Below are 25912 nucleotides of genomic sequence, written 5' to 3' on the forward strand. Positions count from 1 at the left end.
TTCATCAGTAAAGGCACATTGTTAGAATAAAGTTTGTCTTCCATTCTCTCTTGTATCATTAAAAGAAGGCTCATCATTAAAAAATGTGAAGCCCCCTTATCCCAGAGTGGCAAAACCAGGTACTATTTTCTCCCGGGTAAATGAGCAGAAAGCCCAGGGCAAGCAGGAAAGGACACTGCAAAAGATAGATCACATGACTCTTAGGCTCACAGAACTTCCAACTGCAGAGTAAGCACACACAACATTCAAGACTCTCCATAATGTGGCTTGAAAGCTCACAGAGCCACCTCTCTACCCTGCATATCTGGCCCACATTTCCCATATGACTGACACATGCCCTTCTCCACACACACCAGGAGCTTCCAAATGTTTAACTACAATTGCTCTATCCACCAGCCTTTCAGTTCCTCCAGAGTACCTTCCCCCCCAGCAAGGACCTTTCTGTAAGCCACCTCCCACCTCTGCCCCCGATTCTCCCATCATCTCCTTTTCCTGTCCGTGTATTAAACGTGTATTAAACGGTCTCAACAGAACAAGGTTATTGTTCCTTAGAGCTCTTTTAGAAAAGTACTTTAATAACACAAAGAGAAAACGTACAGAATTAAAATATTCTAATTATAAAAGACAAACGTCAGCCCATGCCTTCAACTCAGTTTGTAAAGCCTGCACAGAACATGAAATCCAAAAATATTTTCAATGCTAGTTTCCTCAAAGAGATGCTGAAAAAAAATCATCTTTGTACTTAATGAGAAGTAACTGTTACACTGGCAAATATAATTTCATAAGTGCTATCTTCTTAAGGACAATATTTCTACAATGTCTTTATAGCTGTGATCACTTTGATGAAACGTGTAGTTTCAAAATTTTAAAGTTCTAAAACTAAAAGAATGGTAATCTAAAGAAAATTCAGGGATAACCACTTATTTTAGAATAACCCAAATATATTACTCAACAGAAATAGTGATATAACAATGCTTATACATTTCAAACAAAATTTAAAATTTTTTTTTCAACGTTTATTTATTTTTGGGACAGAGAGAGACAGAGCATGAACGGGGGAGGGGCAGAGAGAGAGGGAGACACAGAATCAGAAACAGGTTCCAGGCTCTGAGCCATCAGCCCAGAGCCTGACGCGGGGCTCGAACTCACGGACCGAGAGATCGTGAACTGGCTGAAGTCGGACGCTTAACCGACTGCGCCACCCAGGCGCCCCATTTCAAACAAAATTTAAAGCAGTGTTTGTCAGGTGAACTGAGAAGATTCATCTTAATCTGAGCACATAACCAGGACCCGTTATCACCCTTTATCTGAAAAAAGGGAAAATTCTATGGATCACAAAGGGTTTTGAATTTATGAAATTTCATGGGAAAAAACTTAAATTTAATCAATAAGCTATTATTTCATCATTAACTTCATGAGACACTGCATAGAGAGTAAATACTAAGCATCATTTTCTAACAAGTTTATCTGAAAGCTATTTCCTCAATGGCTGAAATGACTTAATTCTCTCACCTTTTATGTGTGTCATTTGCCCTCTTGCTTGAACTCTGTACTCTAGGGACACTGATTCCTGAGTCAGTCTTACAGCTATATGATTTTACATAAATGCCTACTGTTTTACATTTGCCAAAGGAAGCCAACAGACTGACAATGTGGAAGCAGAGGACAAAGCAAAACCACAGCACAATTGCTGAACTGACCTCAAGGGAGCATTTGCTGAACCGGTAACCAGCATTCACAGCTGGAACGAACCTTTCAATGGAACATGCTGGCAGAGAAATACCTGGCTTTAAATGCTACGCAGACTAAAGACGTTCACCAAATTAATGGATATAGATTTACATGGCTTATATTTAGCCAAAGCTATCTCATCATATATATTAAGAAACAACACACAATAAAGCTTAAAATGTTTACTATGATAGAGTACACCTAAATTATGCAAAGGTCAGAAATATAAAAACTATTCACACTTCAAACCCCAAAGTAAGCAGAAAGTCCAATGAGCACTCAAACTCCCGTCACAAAGACCCAACACTAAGGGCATGAATATCACACAATTGTCCCAAGCCCCTGTCTTGGACACATTTACTTTTAAAAACATTTGCTTATGTGCTTTTCTGGGGCATAATCAGAGGTAGTCAAACCAACATGACTTAAGAAACAGAAGAGGTCACGGAACTCTGTGCTGGGCTTTTGTGCATACAAAAGCAAGTTGTGCAAACTGAGAGCCTCTGAATCCAGAAATGCCTACATCATCTTCAGTTTCCTCCAAAGACCTGAGACCCTTTGTGAGTTTAACAACTAAGTTTGAAAACTATAGCTTTTAAAGAGTTCTAGTTGAAAGGTCACAATAATATGCCTGTATTGCAGAGATGTGTTTTGATCATATGAAAAGTGCATCAGTGTAGAATAAAACCTCATTTCCTGATGTCAAGTAATACAAATTGTACTGTCATGTACAATTCTTTATTCATAATTCCACTTCAGCAAGGTCTACTGAATTCATCCACCTTCCATCCCCAAAGTCTTGGTTCTGACCCCAGCCATGGCTTTGAAGACTACTGTGTGATCACTAACGGGGCTTCCCAATGCCTCCAACCCTAAGTACTAGAAAAATCCACTGGCTCTTCATAGCCCAAGGGACATCAGACTCTCTCCTACAAAGACCTTCACAACTGGGCTACTTCATGTGTTTTTCTCAGTGCAGTGACACTACAGCCACACAAAATTTCTAAGTTATTCCTCTGTGTCTTTGCACACTTTTCATGTTGTTCTAGAGCCCCTCCCTCCCCTTCTCCACCAGAAAACTCTGATGCATTCAATATCTTTTCAATAGCTCAAATAAAGACCCTCTTTCGAAACCTGTCATAAGTCTCCAGTCGCTCCTTATTCTGTGTTCCCACACTTATTTACTTCTAACTTTAATATTGTATTAAATTTTGTTATTTTCTTTCTATTCCCCCCTTTCATCTTTGTATCTCAAGTGTCTACCACACGCTGGTCAAAGGACATCTGTCTAAAGAGGGAAAAAGGAAAGAAACAGGGAGTGGGAAGGAAAGGAGGAGAGAGGAAAGGATAAATGGCTGGATTCTGTGATAAAAGAAGAGGGAACTATGGTAGAATTTTTATGATAAGGGTATTAAAAGATTATGTTTTTAAAGGCTAAATGACCACTGAATGCCTTGGAATTATAAATGAAGCATATTTAAGTCTTAGAGAAATAATGCCAATAATTAATTAATGTATTGTAACAGTAGTGTGGTGTAGTTAGTGAACCCTGCATGGGCTTGAGCAAGGACTCTATTTGAAGGCTAATGATGGCAACTAGCAGCCCTGAATCTTTGGGCACCCTTCCTTCCCTCATCTGTACAATAAATCAAACCACAAAAAGTTGCTGTATTTTCTGAGGAAACAAAGTAAAACACTGGGCAGATGCTGAATATGTGGTCAATAATATGATGGACCTTAACTGAGAAACATAGATGCTAGGCTACCAACCAAAATCATAAACAGAAAATAATAAAGATATTTAACTCAATAGTTTAATTTTAACTTAATGGCTTATGACTAGCTATATAATTATAAAATTTATAACTGCTTGAAAGCAGGCCTTAAACAGAGAGTCTGTAGAAAATTACCATTTAAGATATTCTGGTTTTGCATTATGATTTCAACCAACAAAATACTCAAGGATGGTTAATGACCTTGTGGCGATTGAAATTTACTTGATTTCCATTAAGGGCATCATTAAAAATCCGGTTCAATCACTGTATATTTTAAGAAAGCTTTACAAGCGCTTCCATATAATCACTAGCTTTATGCAAATTCTCTGGAGTAATAAAAATGGAAAAAAAAAAGAAAAGAAAAGAAAACCTTCCATTTGAAACACAAGGTACTTGGTCTTGAACTAGTTAGGTGCATCCAACTTCAGTTCTGACCAGTGCCTGACTACTTGTGATTTGCTGGTGGTTGGATGTATATTAGCATCATGCTCTGACAAGTGACGATCTCCTGATGGTGACATTCAGCTGTTGTCGATACTGTAAACATGTCCGCTCAATCTGTTTACATTCCCCTGAGCGGCCACGGCTTTCCTAATGCCTGTGTTAATAGCAAGGTAGAATTGCAGTAACAAACGAATTTCATTTAGTCTACAACTAAAAGCCTTGGGAGTACCCATCTAAGGCTTAAAACCAATTTCCATGTAGCTGCAATTTCTCTTTAAAAACGAGAAGGAATTTCTGTTACTAAAATCACTTTGAAAGTCATGGCATATGCAAGTTTATTTTCCTAGTCGTTTTTGGTTTGTTTTCCTAACGTAATTAGAATTTAGTTATTTTTATAAATATACAAAATATATTCTTACAAAGATATAAAATTTTCTGTTCTATGACAATCTCACATGTATTAAGAACAAATCTAGTTAGAGTAGGGTTGCCAGATTTAGCAAATGAAATTCCAGGATGCCCATTTAAATCTGAGTTCCAGATAAACAATGAATAATGCTTTGTGGATGTATATCCCAAATATTGCATGGGACATACTTATACTAAAATATTATTTGTTGCTTATCTGAAATCCAAATTTACTTAGCTGCCCTACACTTTATATAGGAACCCTAAATTAGGGTATTTTAACAACTTGTATCTATAACTCAATAGAAGGGTGAAATTCATGACTAAAGTTCACCAGAAATGTTTTCCTATGGGTGGCCTCTTAGCCTGCCCAGTTGTTGGTATTTTAGGGGGGGTGGTGTAAGGAGAGGGCAGGTTGGTTATAAAGACCTGTTTTGAGAGTCTCCCGTTTTTTCTTGATCAGTCTGATAAGTAATGGCATTCTGACTTTTGCTTAACAGCACCGTAGCCCAGTTGCCAGCTCTTTTTGGTTTTTGGTTTTTTGTTTCTCTTTTGATAATCATTCAAAAGATATGGCAGCTCTCAGAGATACTGGTTGTCTTAAAATAAATAAATAATAAATAAATAAAAATAAGCCTCTTCTTACTAATCTCATTTACAGTTCTTAAAAGTGAAACAAGATTTTGAATACAGGGAAATGAATGAGTTGGGTTGAATGCATTCAACTTCTTTAAATACTAATTAGGATAAAAAGCTAAAGGGCACAAAGGAAGAAAACATGAGAGTTGCCTTGCAAATATTTGCCAAAGACCTAACATCCTGTCCTATTTTGCATTAGTACCCCTCCCCTCCTTTAAGAAGCCATTTCCCTTGTAGTAGAATCCTATCCAATAGGCTCCTTCTTTATTTGATCTTATTTTATTATTGTTTTTTTAAAGATGATCATTTTATATGGTGTTTTACCAATTTCACAATATAAGTTTAAGCAATAAACCTGCTTGGAATCAACCCCGATGTTCAAATAACATCCAAAGATAAGGTGGCGAGGATGGCAGTTTATTTGCTGCCCCCAAATGAAGATCTGCTTTGATTAAATTCCAGCATCATTACAGTTTAGTGGGTCAGACTCCTCCTTTAAAATCTCACTCTCCTCATTGTCTTCCTGGTTCCATCTTCCTTCTGAGGTGCTGACCGCTCCTACTTGCGCTGTTCTAATGTCCTGTCCATTATTCAATTTGATAAACATTTACTGAAGCTATAGGCAAAGTGAACAGTTCATATTATCAAGCTGTTTGTAGTCTGGTAGTTTGGGCTGGTTATAAAACAAGGAAATTTATAATAAGGTAAATGTGCCGGGCTTCAAAGGTTGAGACACATCTACTAGAGACATCGGTAAAGACCCAATGAGAATGGGCTTGGCAGCCAGAAAGATTGAGGTTTGAATCAAAGAAACACCCATTATTGTTGAGTAACTTTGGACTCTGAACCTCATTTATAATTCTCTACCTTAGACGATTGTTGTCAAGTTGAAGAAGTGAAAGATCATAGAGAAAGTATTTTATAGAATGTGAGAAACATTTATAAGCACTTAGGAAAAGGCAGCAGAGTAATATAGTGAAGTTGTCACATATATGTCATACTGGACAGCTATGGTCTGAATATAGCAGATTCTCCATTTACTAGCCATGCAAACCTAGACAAATCAGCCAATCTGTGCCTCATTTCCTCATCCATATTATAGAAATAACAGTATCCATTTCATTAGAATTGTGGAGAGGACGACATTGATTAATTCATGTAAAACTTTTCATGTAAAAAACATTCACATAAACCTCTACAACATCTGTAAGCACCTGAGAAATGTTAACTACTTTAACATCAGCATCTTTGTCATTATTATGATTCCAGTCCTCCGTGTCACCTTTGCATCATAAGGTTCTTTCCAGCCTCTCATCACAATTCTCTGTGACTCATCCTGCCTCAAGTAGCGACCAAATTACTTAGTTCTTGGTCAACTTGCTTTATGAGCACTCAAACAGCCTAATGGAATGCATAAATGGTTTTCAAAATGGGTTCCTAAAAGTCTTTGAGGTTCCATGAAATATGCTATCCCACCCTCCCCAAACACACAGTCCAGGGACCACCCAGAGTCACACAAGTTGGAGACAGGGGGAAGACTAGTCATTCTTAAATTGTTGTGTAATGGGACATCATTCTAAGATTGTGGTTTTAAAAAAGGATTCTGAGATTTTTTTTTTTAAGTTCAAAATACCTCCTCCGTCCTTTAAGCTATGGGTTTCATATAAAGTAAGTCCTTGAATTTATGTTTAAACTATTGTCCAAATGTCTTAAATGACAAAGTAAGATTCCAAACCCTTCTACCATTCTCCTCACTATATACGAAAGGAGAGAAAAGTAAGGTAATGGGCATGTTTCCCTTCTCTGAGTGTAATTTATTTTCTGCAGCATTTTCTGTTTTCCAATCATGGACCTGAAGAATCCATGAAGCCAAGAGTTATCTAACACATCAACACAGGTTGTTCCTGTGAAATTCAAAGCTTTAGTTCAGTTTTGCACTACGATTCTGTTTTAATTGGCTTGGGATGGGATCCGGTCGAGCCCTGGCGTGCGGGAGTGGCTCCTGACAGCCACTTGTGCTCATCTCTCCCCTCTCTGCATTCAGGGACACCACTCTGGTGGCCTGAAATCCACGATGCTGCAAGTATTCAACCCATGGAGATCTTCAAATGCTACAAATCAGGACTTTTTTCTCCTCAGATATCTGGCGTAGCAACACACCATTAAAACTTTTTTTTTAAGTTCCCTACAAGAAATTAATGCACAGCTAATACTGAATCCTACTGCAAAGAAGGGCATATATCCAATCAATTAATTCTTCCAAAATCTGAGATGTCTGCAATTACATGTTAGCAGCCTCACTACCTAGTGCCACTAACAAGCAATATTTTATACATGCAACGTGCTTCAAAAAAAAGCTGTGTGTGTGTGTGTGTGTGTGTGTGTGTATGTGTGTGTATATATATATGTGTGTGTGTATATATATATATATGTGTGTGTGTGTGTGTGTGTGTATATATATATATGCTATAGTTTAAACTGACTCAAATTTTTAATGTTAAAAGAGAGTTGACTAATTTTTTGAATTAAAAGTTTAATCATAGATTTTAGAATCATAGATTTTGCGTGCTGAAGGGAATTTGAGAAGTCACCTAGTCCAACTCTTTCAGAATCAAAACAAAACAAAACAAAAGCCACTAAAATTATGGAAACGAAGACTCATTTTTATCCACTAACCTCTGTAAAGGCAGTGCTGGGATTTTAATATCTGTCTGCTACTTCATCACCTGAATTTCCACATAGGTTTTTTGACAGGTTTGTTTTTAAAAAAGGAAGAGAGAGAGAAACAAAGTTTTGTCATGTCTTCTTCATTCTAGTCCCAAGGAGCCTGTTTGGGTGGTAATAAGGCTCATGACACAAGAAAAAAACTCGTACTTTCAAATAAAAATGTCAACACCTAGCCTGAGTGAAATAATTAAATAGCATCCATATTTCCATACCTCATCATTTGAGGACAACAAATACTTGTGCTGAAGTCATCCCCCATGGAAAGAACGCTTCCTTTCTCACAGGATGTTAAACAATTACCACAGATTAGAGTACTGCTATCACGGTTCCCTAAGCACGTAATCTTGTACACTGATGAAAAAATAATGCAGTCCTGGTTGGTCTTTTTACCCATAATAAAGAGAAGATATAAACACCATACCCATGCAAGAAGTAACAGATTTCTTTTCACTGTTCCACAGTATCCTAACATCCCCACAATGATAAGGAAACAGCAAACAGCAATCATGACTGGATGAACCACAGGAAAATAAGTCAAGATGACAGCCTCCTCTACCCTGAAAGAAGAACAATAATGCCACGTTATACATAAAATAGAACCAAAATGCACCCAAGACATAGCACAAGACACAACTGAGATTCGTGTTAATAATCCTTTAAATCATCATGTCTCAAAGCTGATGACTGTATCGCTATTTTCAAAATCACTGCACTACCACTGACTTGCCTGCTTGTCTTATTTTTGTTATGTTTTGTTTAGTTTTTTATACAAGTGGTAGCACTTCTACCTCCACTCATTTAAAACATAAGATAGGGGTCCCCAGGGGCACTTGGTTGGCTCAGTCAGTTAAGCATCTGACTCTTGATCTCAGCTCAGGTCTTGATCTCAGGGTAATGAGTTCAAGTCTTGCGCTCGGTTCTATAGTGGGCATGAAGCCTACTTAAAAAAAAAAAAAAGAGGTCCCCAATAAGAAGTCAATCTATTATTTGCTCTGAAGCTTTAGCCTGAGGAAAACACACAGGCCCCACTGAGAAGAATCTCCCTCCTCTTCTCTGATCTGGAAATCCACATGCAGCACTTTCTCTGCTCAGCAACTAATCTTTCCCCCCAATGTGAAACACTGCTATGTAAAAGGAAATTAATCTATATTAAAAGAAAGAGGAAGGAAGATGATTTTTGCTAGAAAACTTTATTGCTATGAAAAAAATCATTAACTAGAACCATACTAGTAAGAGTAATAATAACAACAAATTAGACATTACTGTATACTGAGCTCCACTTTGTTTAGGACTTCACAAAATCTATCTCAGTTAATCCTTCTGACATTTCAGAGTGGTATACGCGACAGTCCCCATTCAGAGATGAAGAAATGGAGACTGGGAGAGGTTAAGTAACTTGCTTTTTGTGACGTTACTGGATCAACCTTTTGAAATTTGAGAAGACAATGGCAATGCTGAGTTTGGTTTTCCTTAGCTGAGGGATATGAAGGTAGGAAGGTGTTGGCAGTGATTTTCCTACAGGAAAATAGCCACGCTGTCCTTTTCATGCAAATGTGACACAGCTGACCCACTCTCCAGAGGACAGCAAACTGATATTAGCATACCCAGAAGTTTTCTCTGGGACAAGTGGCATACCTTAATGAGAATGCTAGAAGATGTAACAAAGTTTATTGATTGTGGAAGAGTACTACCGTCTAAACAGGGGCAAAGTTACTTAGAAACTAGGGTCTACGAAAACCTGATGAAAGAAATCAATCATTAATTATAAAGCTTACCTTGTTTCTGCAGTTAACGTCAGAACATTATTTAGGTAGTCCCTCATCCAAGCAGAAACTGCCAACACACTGATGGACATTAACTGGAAAGAAAAAAAAACCAAATTGGTTACCAAGGATTTATGCAACATTCTCTGCAAGATTAACAATTTTAAAAATTAAGGATTTTTTGTTACACAACCATTATGCTTTTTCCCCTACATGGCTGATTCTGGGTTCAAGACAGGATTTGCACAGGCAGGATAAAGAGGCCACTGAATGACTAAACTATCAGATGTACAAGATGAGCCTAAAACACGTCATATGCAATAGCAAGGAAGCAATGAAATCCATACGACTGATATTGCCAAGAAAGTCACAGGAGCTAACTTGAAAGGGCTTCCATTAGCTAAAGTCGAACAATTGGAGCACCAAAATAATAATAATAATAATAATGATGATGATGATGATAATGATAAATGCAATGCTTTGAAATATCACATGCTAAAATCTATGAATTCATATAATACTTAAAACTCACCTGTCACCTTTGTAAGGATGGTGGATACTCATTATTCAGAAAACTGGTAAGAATTAAACATTTATCCTACCTTTCCTGTACAAAGGAAAGAACTGAAGACCTCATGAAAGTTCTTATAGAAGAATTTCTGCTAATACATGCAGAAAGCATAATAGAGTATCACTATTTAACAACCTCACTGAAATAATGGATCTCTAGGCAAAGATCCTCAGCAACTGCCCAAATCATCAGGTTAGTAGTTCTCAGTCCTGTCTGTACATCAAAATCACTTAAGACTCTTAAAAAAAAAAAAAAAAAGTACTGAGCCCAGAACCACCCTGGAAAAATTCTTGAAAGTGGGGCGGAGGCACGAGAAATGTGTAAGGTTCCACAAATGTTCTAATATGTAGTTAGGAGTGCAAACTGTGACACGTGAAAGGCTAGCTTCTAGAAAGAAGAAATCAAGTGGAAGAAAAAAATGCCATACCCCACTGCTTAGTTTTAGTGCTATAAAGAAAAGACAATGTGTCCCCCAACGTGATACAATCGGAAGCACACAGAGATGACTTTGAAGTATTTTTACCGAAAAGTCAACCTGAATCTAACCCAGCCTCCACCTCTAATTATCAGTTTATAGGAAATACAGGGACTAGATTTAAATTTGTTAAACACCACCATGGGGATGCAATCAGCAAAATTGAGAATATGAGAAATTTCACAGGACAAATGATCCAATTTCTTCAATTAAAAAAAACTGGCCAAGTGGAAAAAAAGAAGGAAGGAGAAACTATTATAAATTAAAAGAAATTTAAGGGATTACCCAATGCAATATGTTGACCTGATCCTGATTGAAACAAAACAATCACAGAGAGACATCCATGAGATGGCTGGGGATATTTTCACTGACTGGATATTTGAAAATGTTAAGAGATTATTGTTTTAGATATGACAGTGGTCTGAAGATTTTTTAAAGGATCCTTATCTTTTAGAGATATATGCTGAATAGTTAAATAAATAATCATAATGCATAGGATTTAGTTGGGAAGTGGAGATTATGTTGACAATTGGGTAATAGGTAATTAAGGATTACTTATATTGTGTTTTCGACTTTTGTCTATATTTTAAATTGTCCACAGGTTTTTTTTTAAAGTAACTATATAGAACATGTTCAAAACGAGTCTTCCTAGGAAAAGTCTTCAGCTTTTCAAAAAGTTGAAGGTTAACGCCTAACCCTCTCCTATTTAGATGGATTTATTTTTCTAAAGTGTGCCTTCTACTTATGTTCTTAAGCACCATATAGTGAAAATTAATTTAATTTGATTTTTAATAATTTCTGTCATCTTAGTGAACATCGATTACCATTATGCATCATAGATTTAGCTTTAAATTCATTAAATAATGAATATACAAGACAGGAATGAGTCTGTACTGACTGAGTCAAGCAGTGGTCATGAAAATGCTTTCTGGATAAAGGCTCAAAGGCAAACAGAACATGTAGAGCTCTATGACCTCTGGTACAGGGAAGTATGGGTACCTGCTCGGAAAATCAGGTAGTGAATTTGCTCATTCTTCATTCAGTGACTGAATACTGAAGTGACTGAATACATTCAGTGACTGAACACTGACTCAATACCTACTATCTGCCTCATACTATTTGTGCTAGATTTAGAGACCCCACAATAAATAAGAGATGCGAGATCCCAGCCTTTGTGAAGCTTCTTGTGGGACACAAGGAATAAACAGATAAAGCAGATAATAAAGACTATAAAGAGTACCATGAAGCACAGAAAAATGAAGTAATCTGTTCAAGGTCTTACAGGTTCTCAGTGGCAGAACCAAGATTCAAATTCAGGCCATTGGTCTTTGGAACTTAAGGCTTAGTCACCAACTGCCTTCCAAATTTAGAAATGACCATATCAGGGCACCCGGGTGGCTCAGTGGGTTCAGCGTCCAATAGGCTCAGGTCATGATCTCACGGTTCTTGAGTTCCAGCCTGAGGCTGCTTCAGATTCTCTGTCTCCTTCTCTCTCTCTGCCCCTTCCTTACTGGTGCGTGTGCACATGTGTGCGCTCACTCTCTCTCTCTCTCTCTCTCAAAAATAAATAAACATTTAAAAAATGAATGTATCTATTTCCACAGTGAGGAGACTAGCCTGCACAGCATGCAGGGATCTTTTTTTTTAAAGGGAGGGATAACATGGGGGTCAGTCTGTACTTGACAGGCTAAGTCTGAATGTCTTAACTATATCCTTTGGGGAATAGAGTCTCAGGAGTCATGGCCTAAAACAGATTATGAATCCTGGGACCACAGCTCAGCAAAGAATGAGGCTAGTTATTACTATCCTCTTTTCTGTTAGGAATAAAAAGACTGTAAAAGTAAAAACTAATAAAAGTTACCCCGTGGGTCAGCCACAGTTTATTAATCATGCTTCTAGCTTCTGTGAATTTGATGCTTTAACATCTGTTCTACATGTTCAAGCCAGACACACCTTGGTCGGAACAAACTGATAATGTGCCTGAGCCACCTTGCCTTGGCCTCCTGCCCTCCACCACCCTTGAGAAGAGGTCTTCTCCCAGGTTCACACTTGTCATTTTCAAATAAAAACCAACCATTCCAGACCCCACACCCCAAACACCTCTTTTGTTGCTCTCTCTCTCACTCTGGGCCACTCTACACCTGCCATAAACATGCCAAGGTCCAGGTGCCAGACAACCAGGGACAGCCCCTATACTCCCGAGGCTGCTGAAATTAGAGTAGCCAATCCAGACCCTACTTACTTTGTCTTGCCCATTTCTTCTTGATGTAGCCACAATGAAAGTACTTGCCCAGTCCCTTTCTCTCTGCCTTGTGATGGACCCCAGTACTTCCCCCTTGGCCCTCGTGATGAGGCATGTACTCTCTCAGGATCTGTAAGTATAATAAACTATCTTTTCAGTGGTAGTCATCTGATCTTTTGACTTCTCCATAGCTAAATAATAATAGAACCTATTAAAACACACAGGGCTAGCAGGGCACCATGGACTACTTGATCATATCTAAGGCTGCATGCTCTTCCTCTACTTGACTTGTATGTGGCCTTTTAAATACCTTGTAAATTTCACGGGAGCCAGAAAATTCTATTAATGTGATAGTTTATTTACATCAAATTCTTGTGCAATTACAAATAATTCTCTCCTCTATCATTCTTTAAAGTAATAACTGATCTTGGTTTCTCCATCTTCGAATTTCTTACTGGCTGTTTAGCCAATTTTCAGTATCTAAGCTCTGAGACAGGTGTCAATAAATTATCAGATTCTTCATTTTGGTATAGTGTATCATCAGTGGTTGTCATCATACACATTCTTCCATTTATAACAAAAAATGTGTATATCTTTTAAGTGGCATATTCCAAAACATTTCTAACAGGGTAGATTTGGTTAAGTGCATGGGTTTTGAAGTAATTCTTCCATTCAAAAATACATATTGATCAACTGCTCTTGGCCAGGTCCTTTGTGATGTGGTAGAGACACATGGATGGGCAGGAAAAGGCATCATCTCTATTCTGTGGTGAAATTTACTAAGAGAACACACCTTAATCAACCCATCAAAGACATAAATGTGTAGCTGCAAACTGTAATAAATTCTGGGAAGGAATAATACTGGTTGCTATAAGAATCCTATTTGTAGTGCCTGACCTATTCCATGGAGTCAAAGGGACTTCTCTCAGAAAGCTGAGATCTGAAGGAGAATTACACAAGTTCATTACAGAAAGAGCAGTTGGAAAGTACATTCCAGCCAGAAGGAACAGCGAAGATCCCAGGATGGAAGGCTGCACGACATGTTCAAGGAAGGGAAACTGGCATGTGGTAAGAATGGAAAGCCAAGCAGGGACCAGAATACATGGTCTCAGAGGCCATTTAAGGCACATAGTCTTGGCCATAATGGCTATAAGAAGCCATTGAATCAAAAAGCTTTGGTTTGAATTCCACCTGTGCTCCTTTTCAGTTATATGACTTTGGGTGTCACTGAATCTTTCCTAAGCCTATTTCCTCACATACAAACTGCTAGGAAAATAAGACCGACTTCACAGAGGATTTATGCAATGAAAAGACAGACTAGGATTCTTATATATATTACCTACTACTATCTCAAGTCACTTTTGACCTCAGGGCTTTCTCTTAATCTTTCTCAGTCAGCTTAAGAGAAAAGGCAACGCCTAGATGAGTTCAGAAATGGAATCTTCAGATATTTGAAGGTCTAGCACACGGATGAGGAAGAAAGCTCTGTGATATAGCTATCTATTGCATTGCATGGCCATTCTCAGTTTTGACATCTCTGAGAAGGTACTCATTTCCATTCCTCTCGAAACCTGCGTGTCCCTCCCACTGTGTTTCCTATCTCAGTAAATGGTATAATCAACGCTTCAATCACATAAACTGGCAACTGGGCAGACAGCCTGAACCTCTCCCTCTTCCTCAGTTCTCCATCTAATTATTTTCAAGTCCTACAGATAGTTCCTGCACCACGGCTGGTGAATTCCTTCCTCCTTCCTGCCACTTCTGGCTAGTTCACGGCCTCAATCTCTTGCCAGGTAATTACAATCACCTTCTAATGAACTTTCCAGCTCACAGAGTCCACCTCATACTCACCCTTCAGTTAGCTTTAGGAAACACAGATTGAGTTCTTCTGCTTATACAGCTCCCACAGCTGCCCTGAGGGGGGCCTTCCCAGCTCTGGCTTCCACTACCCCCAGCTCTTTCCTAGAAAGTCAAGTTTAAACGCTTCAGCAGGGCACAGAGGCCCTCTTCAGTCACCTTTAAAGGATCTCTTCAATCCGTTCCCTGCCTGCTCCTTCCCACACACATTCTGTACTCAGATACAAAAAGCTGCCTGTACTTCTCCAGCAATGCACCATGCAGATCCCCCCAAGCCTCTATGTCTTTGCCCATGAAGTTCCCTCCCAATGCACCCTGCCCCAGCCTTCCCAACCTCCCCAGCAGAGCAACTCAACCTTACCCTTTGAGACCAGCTCAAACAGCTAGCATATAAAGATGTTCTCCCAACTCCCTCCTTACCCTCTGGGACAGGCTTCACAGAGCAATTATCTATTGTTTCCTATTTTCACCCACCCATCTCATTCCACAGACCACTGCCTAGAGCCCAACCACACAGCAGAGTACCAGGCCCAGCAGTGAGGCCCAACAGATATTAGATGAAATGAATGCGACAATGATTAAACTAAAGGGAGGCAATTTCAACTTGCTAGATGAGCTAAGCAAAATTAGGAGATGCTTCAAGAAGAACTAAGCTTTCTACCACTGGAAGTTTTCCAGTAGAGAGATGCCTGCTGAATTACAAGATCAAAGATTTATATATCAGGTCAGAAGCTGGTTTAAGTGTTCTCAAGCGTCCTTTAAACTACAAGCTTCTACTTGACTCTACTGTTCTTTTGCACAGTAGTTACCCAAGCATTGCAGCTGTGCCCAGAACATTAGTCAAAATAAATAATATCAATACAAAGCCCTATCTTATGGCGAACAAGCAACTCTGAGAATAAAACTGCTTTTTATTATGACATTATTTCTAGCTGCATTAAATGTCTGGAAACAGTTTCATTCTCAAAGAGTGATTTTACTCACTGGGGTTGAGAAAATCATAGCAGTGAACAACACAGAGTGCATGCTGTAGCAAGGAACAAAGCTAAAAGGAGATGAGGTCACCTCAATACAAATCGTGCTATTAAATCTACAAGCACAAATAGTGCAAGCAATTCAGGACCCCTTCCTAATAACAGCATTTTCTACTAGGTTTCCAAATAAAAATAAAATAATTCTTCAACTGTCATTCATTATGATTAAATTCCTAGGAGCACTATAATTATCATATGTAACTAGGCATATAGCTCCTTACATTTTCTCCAATATTGCAAAATATCATTTGTAGTTGAAGAAAATGCTTAGAAAATAACCCAAATATTACTCTAGAGAAATATGCTTGATCTACTACTTAGCAGGACATTTGCCACATTCTGTCTTGAAAAACATTTAGAAAATGCTAGCTCTCAACAAATACTTGTACGTATGAAATTTGCTATTGCTGGAGATATATTCTGGGTTTGTTCAAATCTAATTATGTAAAAATAAGTATTGAATCAAGTTGTTTTCTCAATCAGAATTTTACATGTATGCAGAGTCCCTAAACTTATTATGAAATGTATGCCTTTGGTTTCCACCAAATAATAAGGGCCTAGTCATAAGACAGACTTTCTAATTCCTTCAACTGTCTGTCATCCATAATCTATAGTCTCATTTAAGAGAGCAGTTCAAGGCACTCTTGCAGAAGTTTAAGGCTGACAGATGTTTAAAACCATCTACCTTAACTTTACTTTTTATGTCAAATCTGGTAGCAAAGAGCAGAATGCAGGAGAGAGATGGGGAATTTAGTTATAGTTCTATCTCTGCAGAGAACTTGGACAAGTAATTCAAACTTCTGGAACCTTTGTTTATCCTGAAAATGGAGACTTGAACTAGGTGCTTTTAAAATTCCCTTTGTCTTGGGGCGTCTGGGTGGCTCAGCCGGTGGGTTAAGTGTCCAACTTCAGCTCAGGTCATAATCTCACGGCTTGTGGATTCAAGTTCCGTGTTGGGCTCTGTGCTGACAGCTCGGAGCCTGGGGCCTGCTTCGGATTCTGTGTCTCCTTTCCCTCTGCCCCTCACCTGCTTGCACTCTGTCTCTCTCTCTCTCTCTCTCTCTCTCTCTCTCTCTCTCTCAAACATAAATAAACACTAAATTTTTTTTTAATTGCCTTAGTCTTAAAAAAAGGTTTGAAATAGTTATTTACTGAAACATGAAGTTAAATCAAGTCTTGATTATTTGGATGCTGGCAGGCCAAGGTCAGTACTATTCTGCTCTGCCACAAGGACATGTCCCGAAAAATCCCCCACACCCCTCTCCAAAGCGTGGTCCTTATGAACCATGCGATGGCTCATCTTTGCTCAGTTGGGGCCACACTGTATGAAAAACATGTACCAGCTTTGCCCCTGAGACTAAAGCTTATTTAATATTTATTTTTAAAAAGAACTAACGTTTGTCGGAAAGCTCTCCCCTAGTCACTAGAATTAAAGAAAACTTCAAGGACTTTCAGAGTATAAAGTTAGGGGTAACAATTTAAAAAGTTGTATTTTTATATGACTACATAAATGCCACGTGAATACAAATGTCTACTTGCCAAGAATCTCTGTAGGGTCTGCCATGGGTCAAACACCTAAGGTTCACTACATATGGCCAAGGAAAAAGAAACAGGACATTAACCTTCTGTTATTTCATTTGCCCTGCATATATCCCAAAAGTATGAACTGGATTCCCTGTCCACTTTTAAGGTTTTCTTTTAAAAGTTTCTTTTCTTAGGTCACTAGAGTAGTTCCTTTCTGTTGCTACTATCTTTAGTAATGGTAGGTGAAAAACAATGGCTCTTATCTGCCAGTGAGAAATGGGGCTTAAAAACTACAGATGGGAAATTATATTTTTAGAAAATAATAAGCAAACATACTTGATAAATGTTAAGTGCTCACCAACTTCAAGAACTTCCAAAGACAACCATATTTATCCATAGTTGTAATAGCAGAAAATTATCATCTATGAATGGCAAGCATTCATATCATAAAGCCACAGAAGTTGTCTTTAAAATGGAGGAAAGCTTTCATTTACTCAAATAATATGCCATTTAAATAGTAAAAGTGGGATAAAACTGAAGTGAAAATAGCTCATTTCCTTGCTCCTTTGTGGCCAGAATGTGAATCATGGTTTCAAAAGAGCTCTTGGGGCAGTTCACCCACGTGCACCGTGTCCCATGTGACCTCTCCCATTACAAACCCACAACACTCATGACAAACCTAGAAGGTCCAATATCTGTGTGCCAGCTCCCCTACAGCTATACCGGGATTGCGCTTCTTCAGAATGTGGAAGGGCCACTCAACAGATGACACATCAAAGTCACTGGATCCATGGCAATGGAGAGAAGCAGTGCATTTGTGATCTTGCATTGTTTCCTCTTAGGCATATCTCTGCCTCACATTTAGAAAAATACTCAGGATGTACTTTAAAAACACACACACAAAGCACTCTGATTTCCAACTCTCAGAACAGCAAAGCAAAATTCTATACGTCCTCAGTTAAGATTTTAGTTTTCTTTTCCCTAAAATCCTTCTGGATACAGAAGGAAAGATGGTAGCAACATAGTAGAAATAGGGAAGGTGGGGCGTGGGGGGACTATTTAAAATGTAAAATGAGGAGTAAAAGGCTTCAGCTTTGAGCCCAGAGGTAAAGAGGGCAGGTTTCTCAATCCTGCAAAACTAGAGGCAAGAATAATCCCCTCTCCATACTCAGGATGTGAAGTGTGATGTAAGAAGTTGGGCTCATATGCTACACTGGTTTGTTCTGCTTCTAATCTCAATGAGCACTGAACACAAGGACTAAAGCCTTGCTCCTCAATACGTGAAGCCCCTGCCACACTCAATCAGACTCTGTATTCTAACAAGACGCCGGGGGGATTCGTAGGCACACGCAGGTGAGAAACGCTGCTCTGGAGGACTTGTTAGGAGTTGGATAGCTTATCCCTTCCTACTGAGGGTGTTTACCTCTCCACTGCAAATACATTCACCCCCATGTCCAGTCCTACAACTTCTATCACACTTGGAGAAGAAGTTTGAACTCTGAGTCCCTGTTCTGCCGCTCACTAGCAAGTTACTGAACTTCTCTGAACAGCCTCTCTCTACCCAAAAAAAGAAACAAACAATTTTCCAAAGCCGTTGTGAGAATTAGATGAGACAGTAGTGCAAGAATGCCCAGGAATGTGCCCAGCACAAGGCTGAAAACTACATCTGACTCAGTAAGAAAACACAAGATCTGCAAACATTGTTTTAGCATTGAAAGAATAATGCCGATTCTCCCAAAGTTGATATACATCGCATACAATTGCAACAAAAATCCCAACAGATAATTTTAATTATATCAAATAAGCTTAAAGTCCACTGGGAAAAAGAAACCCTGACTAAAACAAGAAAGGCAGGTGCTTTGAAAGAACAGAAGAACAGAAGAAAGAGTATATAAAATCTTATTTAAAACAGCCTATAAAAATTTGTTGAACTGTTGTATAGTAACAGCATAAATGAAATCAATGGACAAACAATAAGACAAACCTAAATGGTAAATATGACATACTTACTGAATATGAATTATAAAATGAAATAACATATATGAAATATATACGTGTCTAAAGAAAATGATGCTCATGCTCATTGGAGAAGAGAGGAAATAAAAAACAAAGCAACAGTAAAATAACACTTTAAACCTTTCAAACCGACAAAAATTTCAAAGTGCCCTAACACCAACAAGATGGCAATAAATATTTGTGTGCATATAATGGGGTGTATCGGTGTTCTTCTTTCTAGGGAACAAATTCCCCGGGCGGGATTTCTGGGTCAAGGAAATGTAGTAGTGATAGCAGTATTAATCCCAGGAATAACAATTGCTGCTATTACCACCACAGGGGTTCCTTTGAGTGAGCACTCCACCTCCTGATAATCTACTTGAGCGTCATTACTGTAGTAACAGCGGTAACAAACACAAGTACTACTACCTACTGTTACTGCCACCACATAGATAGCACATTTAGGCACCACTGTTCAAACCCCTTGTGTACATTAACTCTAATCCTCAGGACAACGCTAGACAAGAGGAACTATCGTTCCTATTTCACAGGCTAGGAGACTGAAGCACTAAATGTGACTGGCAAACGGAAGAAGAACTGTATAAAGATTAGCTCTTTTGTTGTCGACCGTATCGCATATCCTCCCACAAAGCAATCCCACTCCTGCCACTTGAACCCGCATGAGAAAAAAACCATTTTAACAAAAAAATATTGTGAATATACATATAAATGTACACGAATGGGTATATGCGGACAGGTATGAGTAAATACATCTTTGTACAAAATTTTAAAAGATACAGAGGTTAACACGAATTATTTTGTTGGAGGGGAAGTTGGCAGAAGAAGAGGGCTGGAGAAAGGGGGAAGGGATCTCAATAAATAAATAAAATACACCCACATAAAATGAGAAGGATGAGGTACAAGATAACAGCAAAGACATGACATTTTACATTTTGGGGGGCTAGAAAGAGCCCTGGAGGAATTTAAGAAATAGGTTTTTTGAAGCAAATTCAGTAGTCGGAAGAGCAATATTTTTGTTCAATGATTGAGGTTTTTTTCCTCCTACATAATACAGATTGTTAAGAAAATTTCCAAATCATTGTTCTTTGGACAACAACAAAAGTCCTAGTAATTTCAAGACTGAGAACACAGTAGTCATTCACATAAAGGCACTCTCCGGGAGCGAGAAAGCTGAGTTCTGCTACAGGAACTGTCACCATCAGGCCACCTGACCTCTGACCAGTCACTAACCTACACTTAGTTTTCTCATTCACAAAGTAAGGAAGTTCAACCAAGTCATCTTTAAATTCCCTTTTAGTTATAAAAGTGTGATGATTCTATAATTAAAAAGCATAAAGTAGAAAAGTGAAAAACCAGTAAATTGAAGTGATAATTACCACACATTTAAAAAAAAAACCACAAAGTTCAAAATCTTAGTAACTTTATAGCTAAGTAGGTGATTTAATGATCCATTGAAAAAACGTACATATTTAGAATTAACATCTGCAATGAGATCAATTAGTGATTTTACGTTCCCAAGTGGTGAATTTAACTATGCAATGATTTTTAATTCTCATGTAGAAAAAAAAAAGTTGCCAATTTAGATATCTTTTCAGATTACTCACGGAAGGAAGGCTTAATTTGTCACTTCAAAATGGAGCCACCCGTAGGGACTAGTTGAAACCAAAATGTCATCCTCTAGAGACCACTTGCCCTAGCCTTATGAAAGGAGGCTCGTCGATGCCAGCCAGCCATGTAAAATTTCTAACAGAAAATTTTGAATATAAGTTATTAATAGAATACAAAATTGGCAAAAATGTACTTGCTTAAGGATGACAACTTCTTGAAGCAACATTAAAAGTTTTAATTTTTATATTTTCCTCATAAATTTTATAAATAATAATGTGATTTATTAATAACACTTAATGAAAACTTATGCCTGGGCGCAAAGCATAGAAAGTCACTAGCTCATACAGCATAAAGATTTCCATGAGCTTGTTAAATTTTATGTATTTTATTTCCTTAAATGGTTATGGGATTTTCCAAAAGCATACACAAAATTCCTTAAAACTTTGCCAACTTAGAAATAGTTACATGAAAACCACCTTTTCAGCCTGGATGGAATCTCTACCGGTAGAAAAATCTACCCAGTCTTTCGATAGGCTATCTATGTATGAATTCTCACGAAAACATAGTAAGACTGCTTTACGCCAACCAGATTTTTTATAGGCTAGGATGACGTAAGGAAAGCTTGGACAGTTATCTGAAATTCCTGAAAACAAGCAGTTCCCTAAGTAGTGTGCCATAATTTTCTTATCTACAAGCACAAGCACGTGCATTTATTTATATCCCTAGCTTAACTTCAAGTCTAATTTTACTGCCACCAGTATCCAGGCGTCGATTTCTTTTTTCTAATTACAAATGGCACTTCAGCTAGATCAAAGGCATTTTAAGGTCAAAATGGACTTCTCTGAAAAATAGAGGGTGTGATCCTCTGCAATTAATTAATGTTTAGCCATGCCCTTTGGCGCATTAGGTGGTGGCTGGAGGAGACCGAGTCCAGCCGTCCCCACCTGTTGGTGCAGTGGAACTGTTTGACTTACCCAAAAGAGCAGATTGAGGGCATAGAGAAGGCAGCGCAGGCACTTCACGGAATCTTCTCTGGCCATTGTGAGCCCCGTATGGGAGAAGCCCCATCCTTTCACCACATCATCCTACTCTCACCGGCAAAGTAGCTGCGGTCTGCAGGGGGCGGGGAGAACAGGGCACTTCTCATCACCGCGCTCCTCGCCCCCGCCCCCCCGCCCCGCAGCCCACCCCTCCTCTGCAGCTCTCAGCTGGGTCCCGAGTCCGGCCCGAAGCCTAGGTCATTTGAGACATCGCTTCATCGAAAATCATTTGTTAAAGTTGTAACTGTAACCTCAACTCCCCTAAAGTTCCAAACCGGCTTCAGATAACACCTGCTGAGAAGAGAAAAGATTGACTCCCGGATGAATGAAGGCACACAGTAAACTCCCGTTCTCGGGGGACGCGCGGCGGTGTCCTCTGCATTCTGATGAGACGCTCTGGAAAACGTCCCTCAGTCAGCGCCCCTCCCCAGGGGGGACAGCTCAGCTCGGAACCGTCCCGAAGGTTGGAAACCGCACTACCCCCGGGAGACGTCACCGGCGCCGCCGGCGAGTCCGCGGGTGCGAGCGTCCCCCGCATTAGGACAGCTCCCGGGCCCCCCAGCTCTCCGCACCCCCCACCCCACCCAGCCGCGCGAGTGTGAACAGGGGGCACTGGGGCGGGGGGGGGGGCGAGGCGCTGAGCTGGGATTCCGCCCCGCGACTAGGGTTTCTCGGGGAGAACGTGAGAAATGGTGCTCCGGCCCGGAATGATGGATTAGCCGGGGGCGGGGGCGGGGAGGGGCGCGGGGGAATTAGGGCCGGTGCAGCTGTGCAGACGCCGGGTTAGTCACTCACGGCCCCCTCCCCCGGCCGCGGCCGCGACCCCGCGCCGCCGGAGCAGCACAAAGCCGAGCGCGGTCCCCCGCCCCGCCACCGCGTCCGCGCGCCCCCGGCAGGGCGCGGGTGGGGGGTGGGGGAGCGCCGGCGGCGGGGGAGCCCCACCGCCAGCCTCTAAGTAGTTTAGCACACAGCGCCGGGGACAGCCGCCGGCGGGCTGGCGGGACGGCCGGCTGGGGAGACGGGAGACGTGCGGCCACTCACCGTCGGCGCTGGGCTCCGCGCCCCACTCCCGCCGGGGGACGGTCGCGGACGCACTGCGGGGGCTCATCGGGGCAGGGACGCTCCTCCCGGAGAGCCAGAGGGCTGCATTGGCTCAAGGAGGAGACGCTTCCTTCTCTTCCTCTCCCCCGCCGCCGCCGTCGCCGCCTCCTGGGAAAAAGAAAAAAAAAAAAAAAAAAAAGAGTCCTGGGCAGCAGTTGCTGGAAAGTCTCTGTTAAGCCACCTCCCAGCGCCTCTGTCCCTCCCAAGTCCTCGCCAAGTCCGGACGAGGCAGCGGCGGCAGCCAGGGCCAGCTGCACAAACTCTCAGCGCATGCTCCGGCCGCTGGCTGCCCGGGTTGGATCCGAGTGGGTGTTTCTTGTCCCTTCACCCGGCGTGAGCCCCTCGAAGGGACGCCTCACCTCTATGAGACGCGGCCCAGAAAGAGAGAAAACCTATGCACTGCGGGGAAGTCCGCGCAGTAACCCCCTTTAAAATGGTGGTGTCCGAGGAGAGGAGGCTGGGTTATAACCATAGGGAAACAGGCTTTTATTATATGAAAATATTTGTGTTTGAGAAGGGGGGGCGAAGGAGTGGCCCAACCCAATTCCTGCAATGAGAAACTAGTTTTCACAACCTTTCTGGAACCACCTCCTGTGATTTGTCACTAACATGGTGCCCTATGATCCTTCTTATTGCTTTGTTGCCCTCCTGATTTAAAATTTAAAAAATAAAAATAAAATTGACAAAAATAAAAAGACTTCTTTCCAACTTCCATGGTGCACTGACAGCATTTATGTAAACACCAGAGTAAACGTGTCCGGATCTGATATCCAGAATAGAAAGAAAGAACATTTTTAACTCTTTCACAAGTAAGCCAAAGGTTCCAAAATTTTCTCCCAATAAGATTGTCTGAGTTTTAACCGGGTGTTTTATCTTTTTATTTACTTTTTTAATGTTTTTATTTATTGTTGAGACAGAGAGAAACAGAGCATGAGCAGGGGAGGGGCAGAGAGACAGGGAGACACAGAATCTGAAGCAGGATCCAGGCTCTGAGCTGTCAGCACAGAGCCCGATGCGGGGCTTGAACCCATGGACTGTGAGATCATGACCTGAGCTAAAGTGGGATGCTTAACCCACTGAGCCACCCAGGAGCCCCTGGGTGATTTATCTTGAATTGTGTGCAGAGTAACGGGTCTTTAAATTTGTTTTTAAACTAGAAATTCAGGAAGTATTAAAGTAATAATAGGAGACTATCTTTCCAAAGTACCTTTCCTTTGGGAAGTAAGAAGTTTCACACTTAAAAAAAAAAAAATCACTCAATCATAGTTTCCATATAAAACGTTGATGTTTTGTGCCCCATGATAGTTCACATTTCTATGATTACTTTTGTGCACATTGTGTGGCAAATAAAACTAGACTAACAAATACAAACTCCATGAAACACAAGCAACATTTTGGGGAAAACCTCATAAAGGAAATCCTCCTTAAATTTCTTTAGGGGAAAAAGAAGAAGTTTGCAGTGCTGTGTCTATCATCTCCTGTCTGGAGTCAGTAGCCACATGACCAGAGTGACGATGAGGCACATGCTCTCATTTGGGTAGCAGTAAAATCAAGACTAAAAGAGAAGCTGAGAGTTCCAGGTTAGGGTCAGGAAAATTCTTGGTAAGCAAGTCACTAAACCAAATGTAAGGTAGCAAGCCCAAAAGAGCACAAAATAGCCATCCACATAAAAGACCAAGAAAAACATGCAGTAGTCCATCAGATGACTCTACTCTGGCAATAAAGTATCTCCTGGAATCGTGGATAAGAGGAAAGAAACCTATTTTTTTATCCTCTAGCAGTTTCTGTGCAAATCAGGATGGACCCCAGTCCTCAGCAGGGGACTACTGAGAATCTTGCCATCTGAACACTGTTGGTGTCACACGTTCCTGGGAGAGGCAGAACCATCCCCACGTTGAGGGGCGTCTATGACTGCCATTATAACTAACAAAAAGGAGTGCAAAGAATTCCCATGTCACTGAACACAGCTCCCCCTCTATTTTGAGAAAGCAGTAAGGTTGCCTTTTCATAATTCATAAACTTTTAAGGGCCTAGAATAATAAAATTTTGGAGGACAGTGACTTAGAAGTATATACACCCCACCTCCTTTTGATAAATAAGGAATATGGAACCAAGAGAAGGAAACTGCTTAGTGTTACACCTCAGGCTAAATCAAATTCCAAACTACAATCCAGAATCATAATTTTTGAGCACGCTAGTTCAGCGATTCTCAAAAGTGCTGTACCTTTGAATCAGTTGGAGAGCTTTGAAAAAATCCTTAATGCTTAAGCCTTATCCCATACCAATTAAATCAGAATCTCTGCAGATGTGGCCTAAGCATCTAGACTTTTCAAAGTTCCCAAGTTAATTTTACTCTGCAGTCAAGTTTGAAAACCATTGCGACTAGTGATTTACAGATGCCTGAAAACCAGCAAAGGAGTCTCTTCAGGTTTCGTTGGACCAAATCCCTCATCTGTGAGCTGATAAATTGGGGTTAATATCCCCATTTTTCAAGTTAGGTAGAAAACAGAGCTGCTATAATATTCCTGGTAAATGGTCATCAGTCTGGGAGTCAATACTTCAGGAGAGGAGTCCTCAATACCTTTGAGGCATTGCAGTACTAGGCAGTTCTGACTGTTTAAACCTGACCCCACCTCCCTTTATCTTATATCCCTCAACTTTAGTTCTGCTTTGTAGTGTCCACAGCATGAGCAGTCCTCCCATCTGGCAGCCGTCAGCTTCTTAAGGGCAGCGGCTCTTCCCTCCTTCTCCAAATATTTTCTTCATCAGGATTATAGGAGCACGGTAAGACTGGACATCACAGCTGCCATTCTGTGGGCTCTATATTTTTCTCTGTGAGAATAACTTCTTTTGTGCACGAAAAGGAAGATAGAAAAAGTATCAAAATGGCATGACGACTTGAATACAGAATAACCCATTAGAAAGATTGTATGGTCTATGCATTGCCCATGAGGTAG

The 25912-nt window shown here is 40.2% G+C and overlaps 1 protein-coding gene across 3 annotated transcripts in view; it reads right to left on the reverse strand.

Annotated features, from left to right (window-relative positions):
- Positions 1–23455, reverse strand: part of TSPAN12 (tetraspanin 12) — a 65542-nt gene extending 42087 nt beyond the window's left edge. The window contains exons 1-6 of one of the 3 annotated variants that reach the window (XM_047847412.1): positions 23315–23455; positions 22896–23063; positions 22146–22250; positions 21789–21927; positions 9500–9582; positions 8146–8281 (exon numbers count right to left, since the gene is read on the reverse strand). In XM_047847412.1, coding sequence (XP_047703368.1) covers positions 8146–8281; positions 9500–9582; positions 21789–21854 — 285 coding nt within the window. In that variant the 5' untranslated portion in view covers positions 21855–21927; positions 22146–22250; positions 22896–23063; positions 23315–23455. Of the gene's footprint in view, positions 1–8145; positions 8282–9499; positions 9583–21788; positions 21928–22115; positions 22251–22895; positions 23064–23314 lie in introns of all 3 variants that reach the window. The other 2 variants (XM_047847423.1, XM_047847404.1) reach the window with 2 other exon arrangements.
- Between the last annotated feature and the right edge of the window lie 2457 nt (positions 23456–25912).

Source organism: Prionailurus viverrinus, chromosome A2 (assembly GCF_022837055.1).
Source record: "Prionailurus viverrinus isolate Anna chromosome A2, UM_Priviv_1.0, whole genome shotgun sequence".
Taxonomy (NCBI): Eukaryota; Metazoa; Chordata; class Mammalia; order Carnivora; family Felidae; genus Prionailurus; species Prionailurus viverrinus.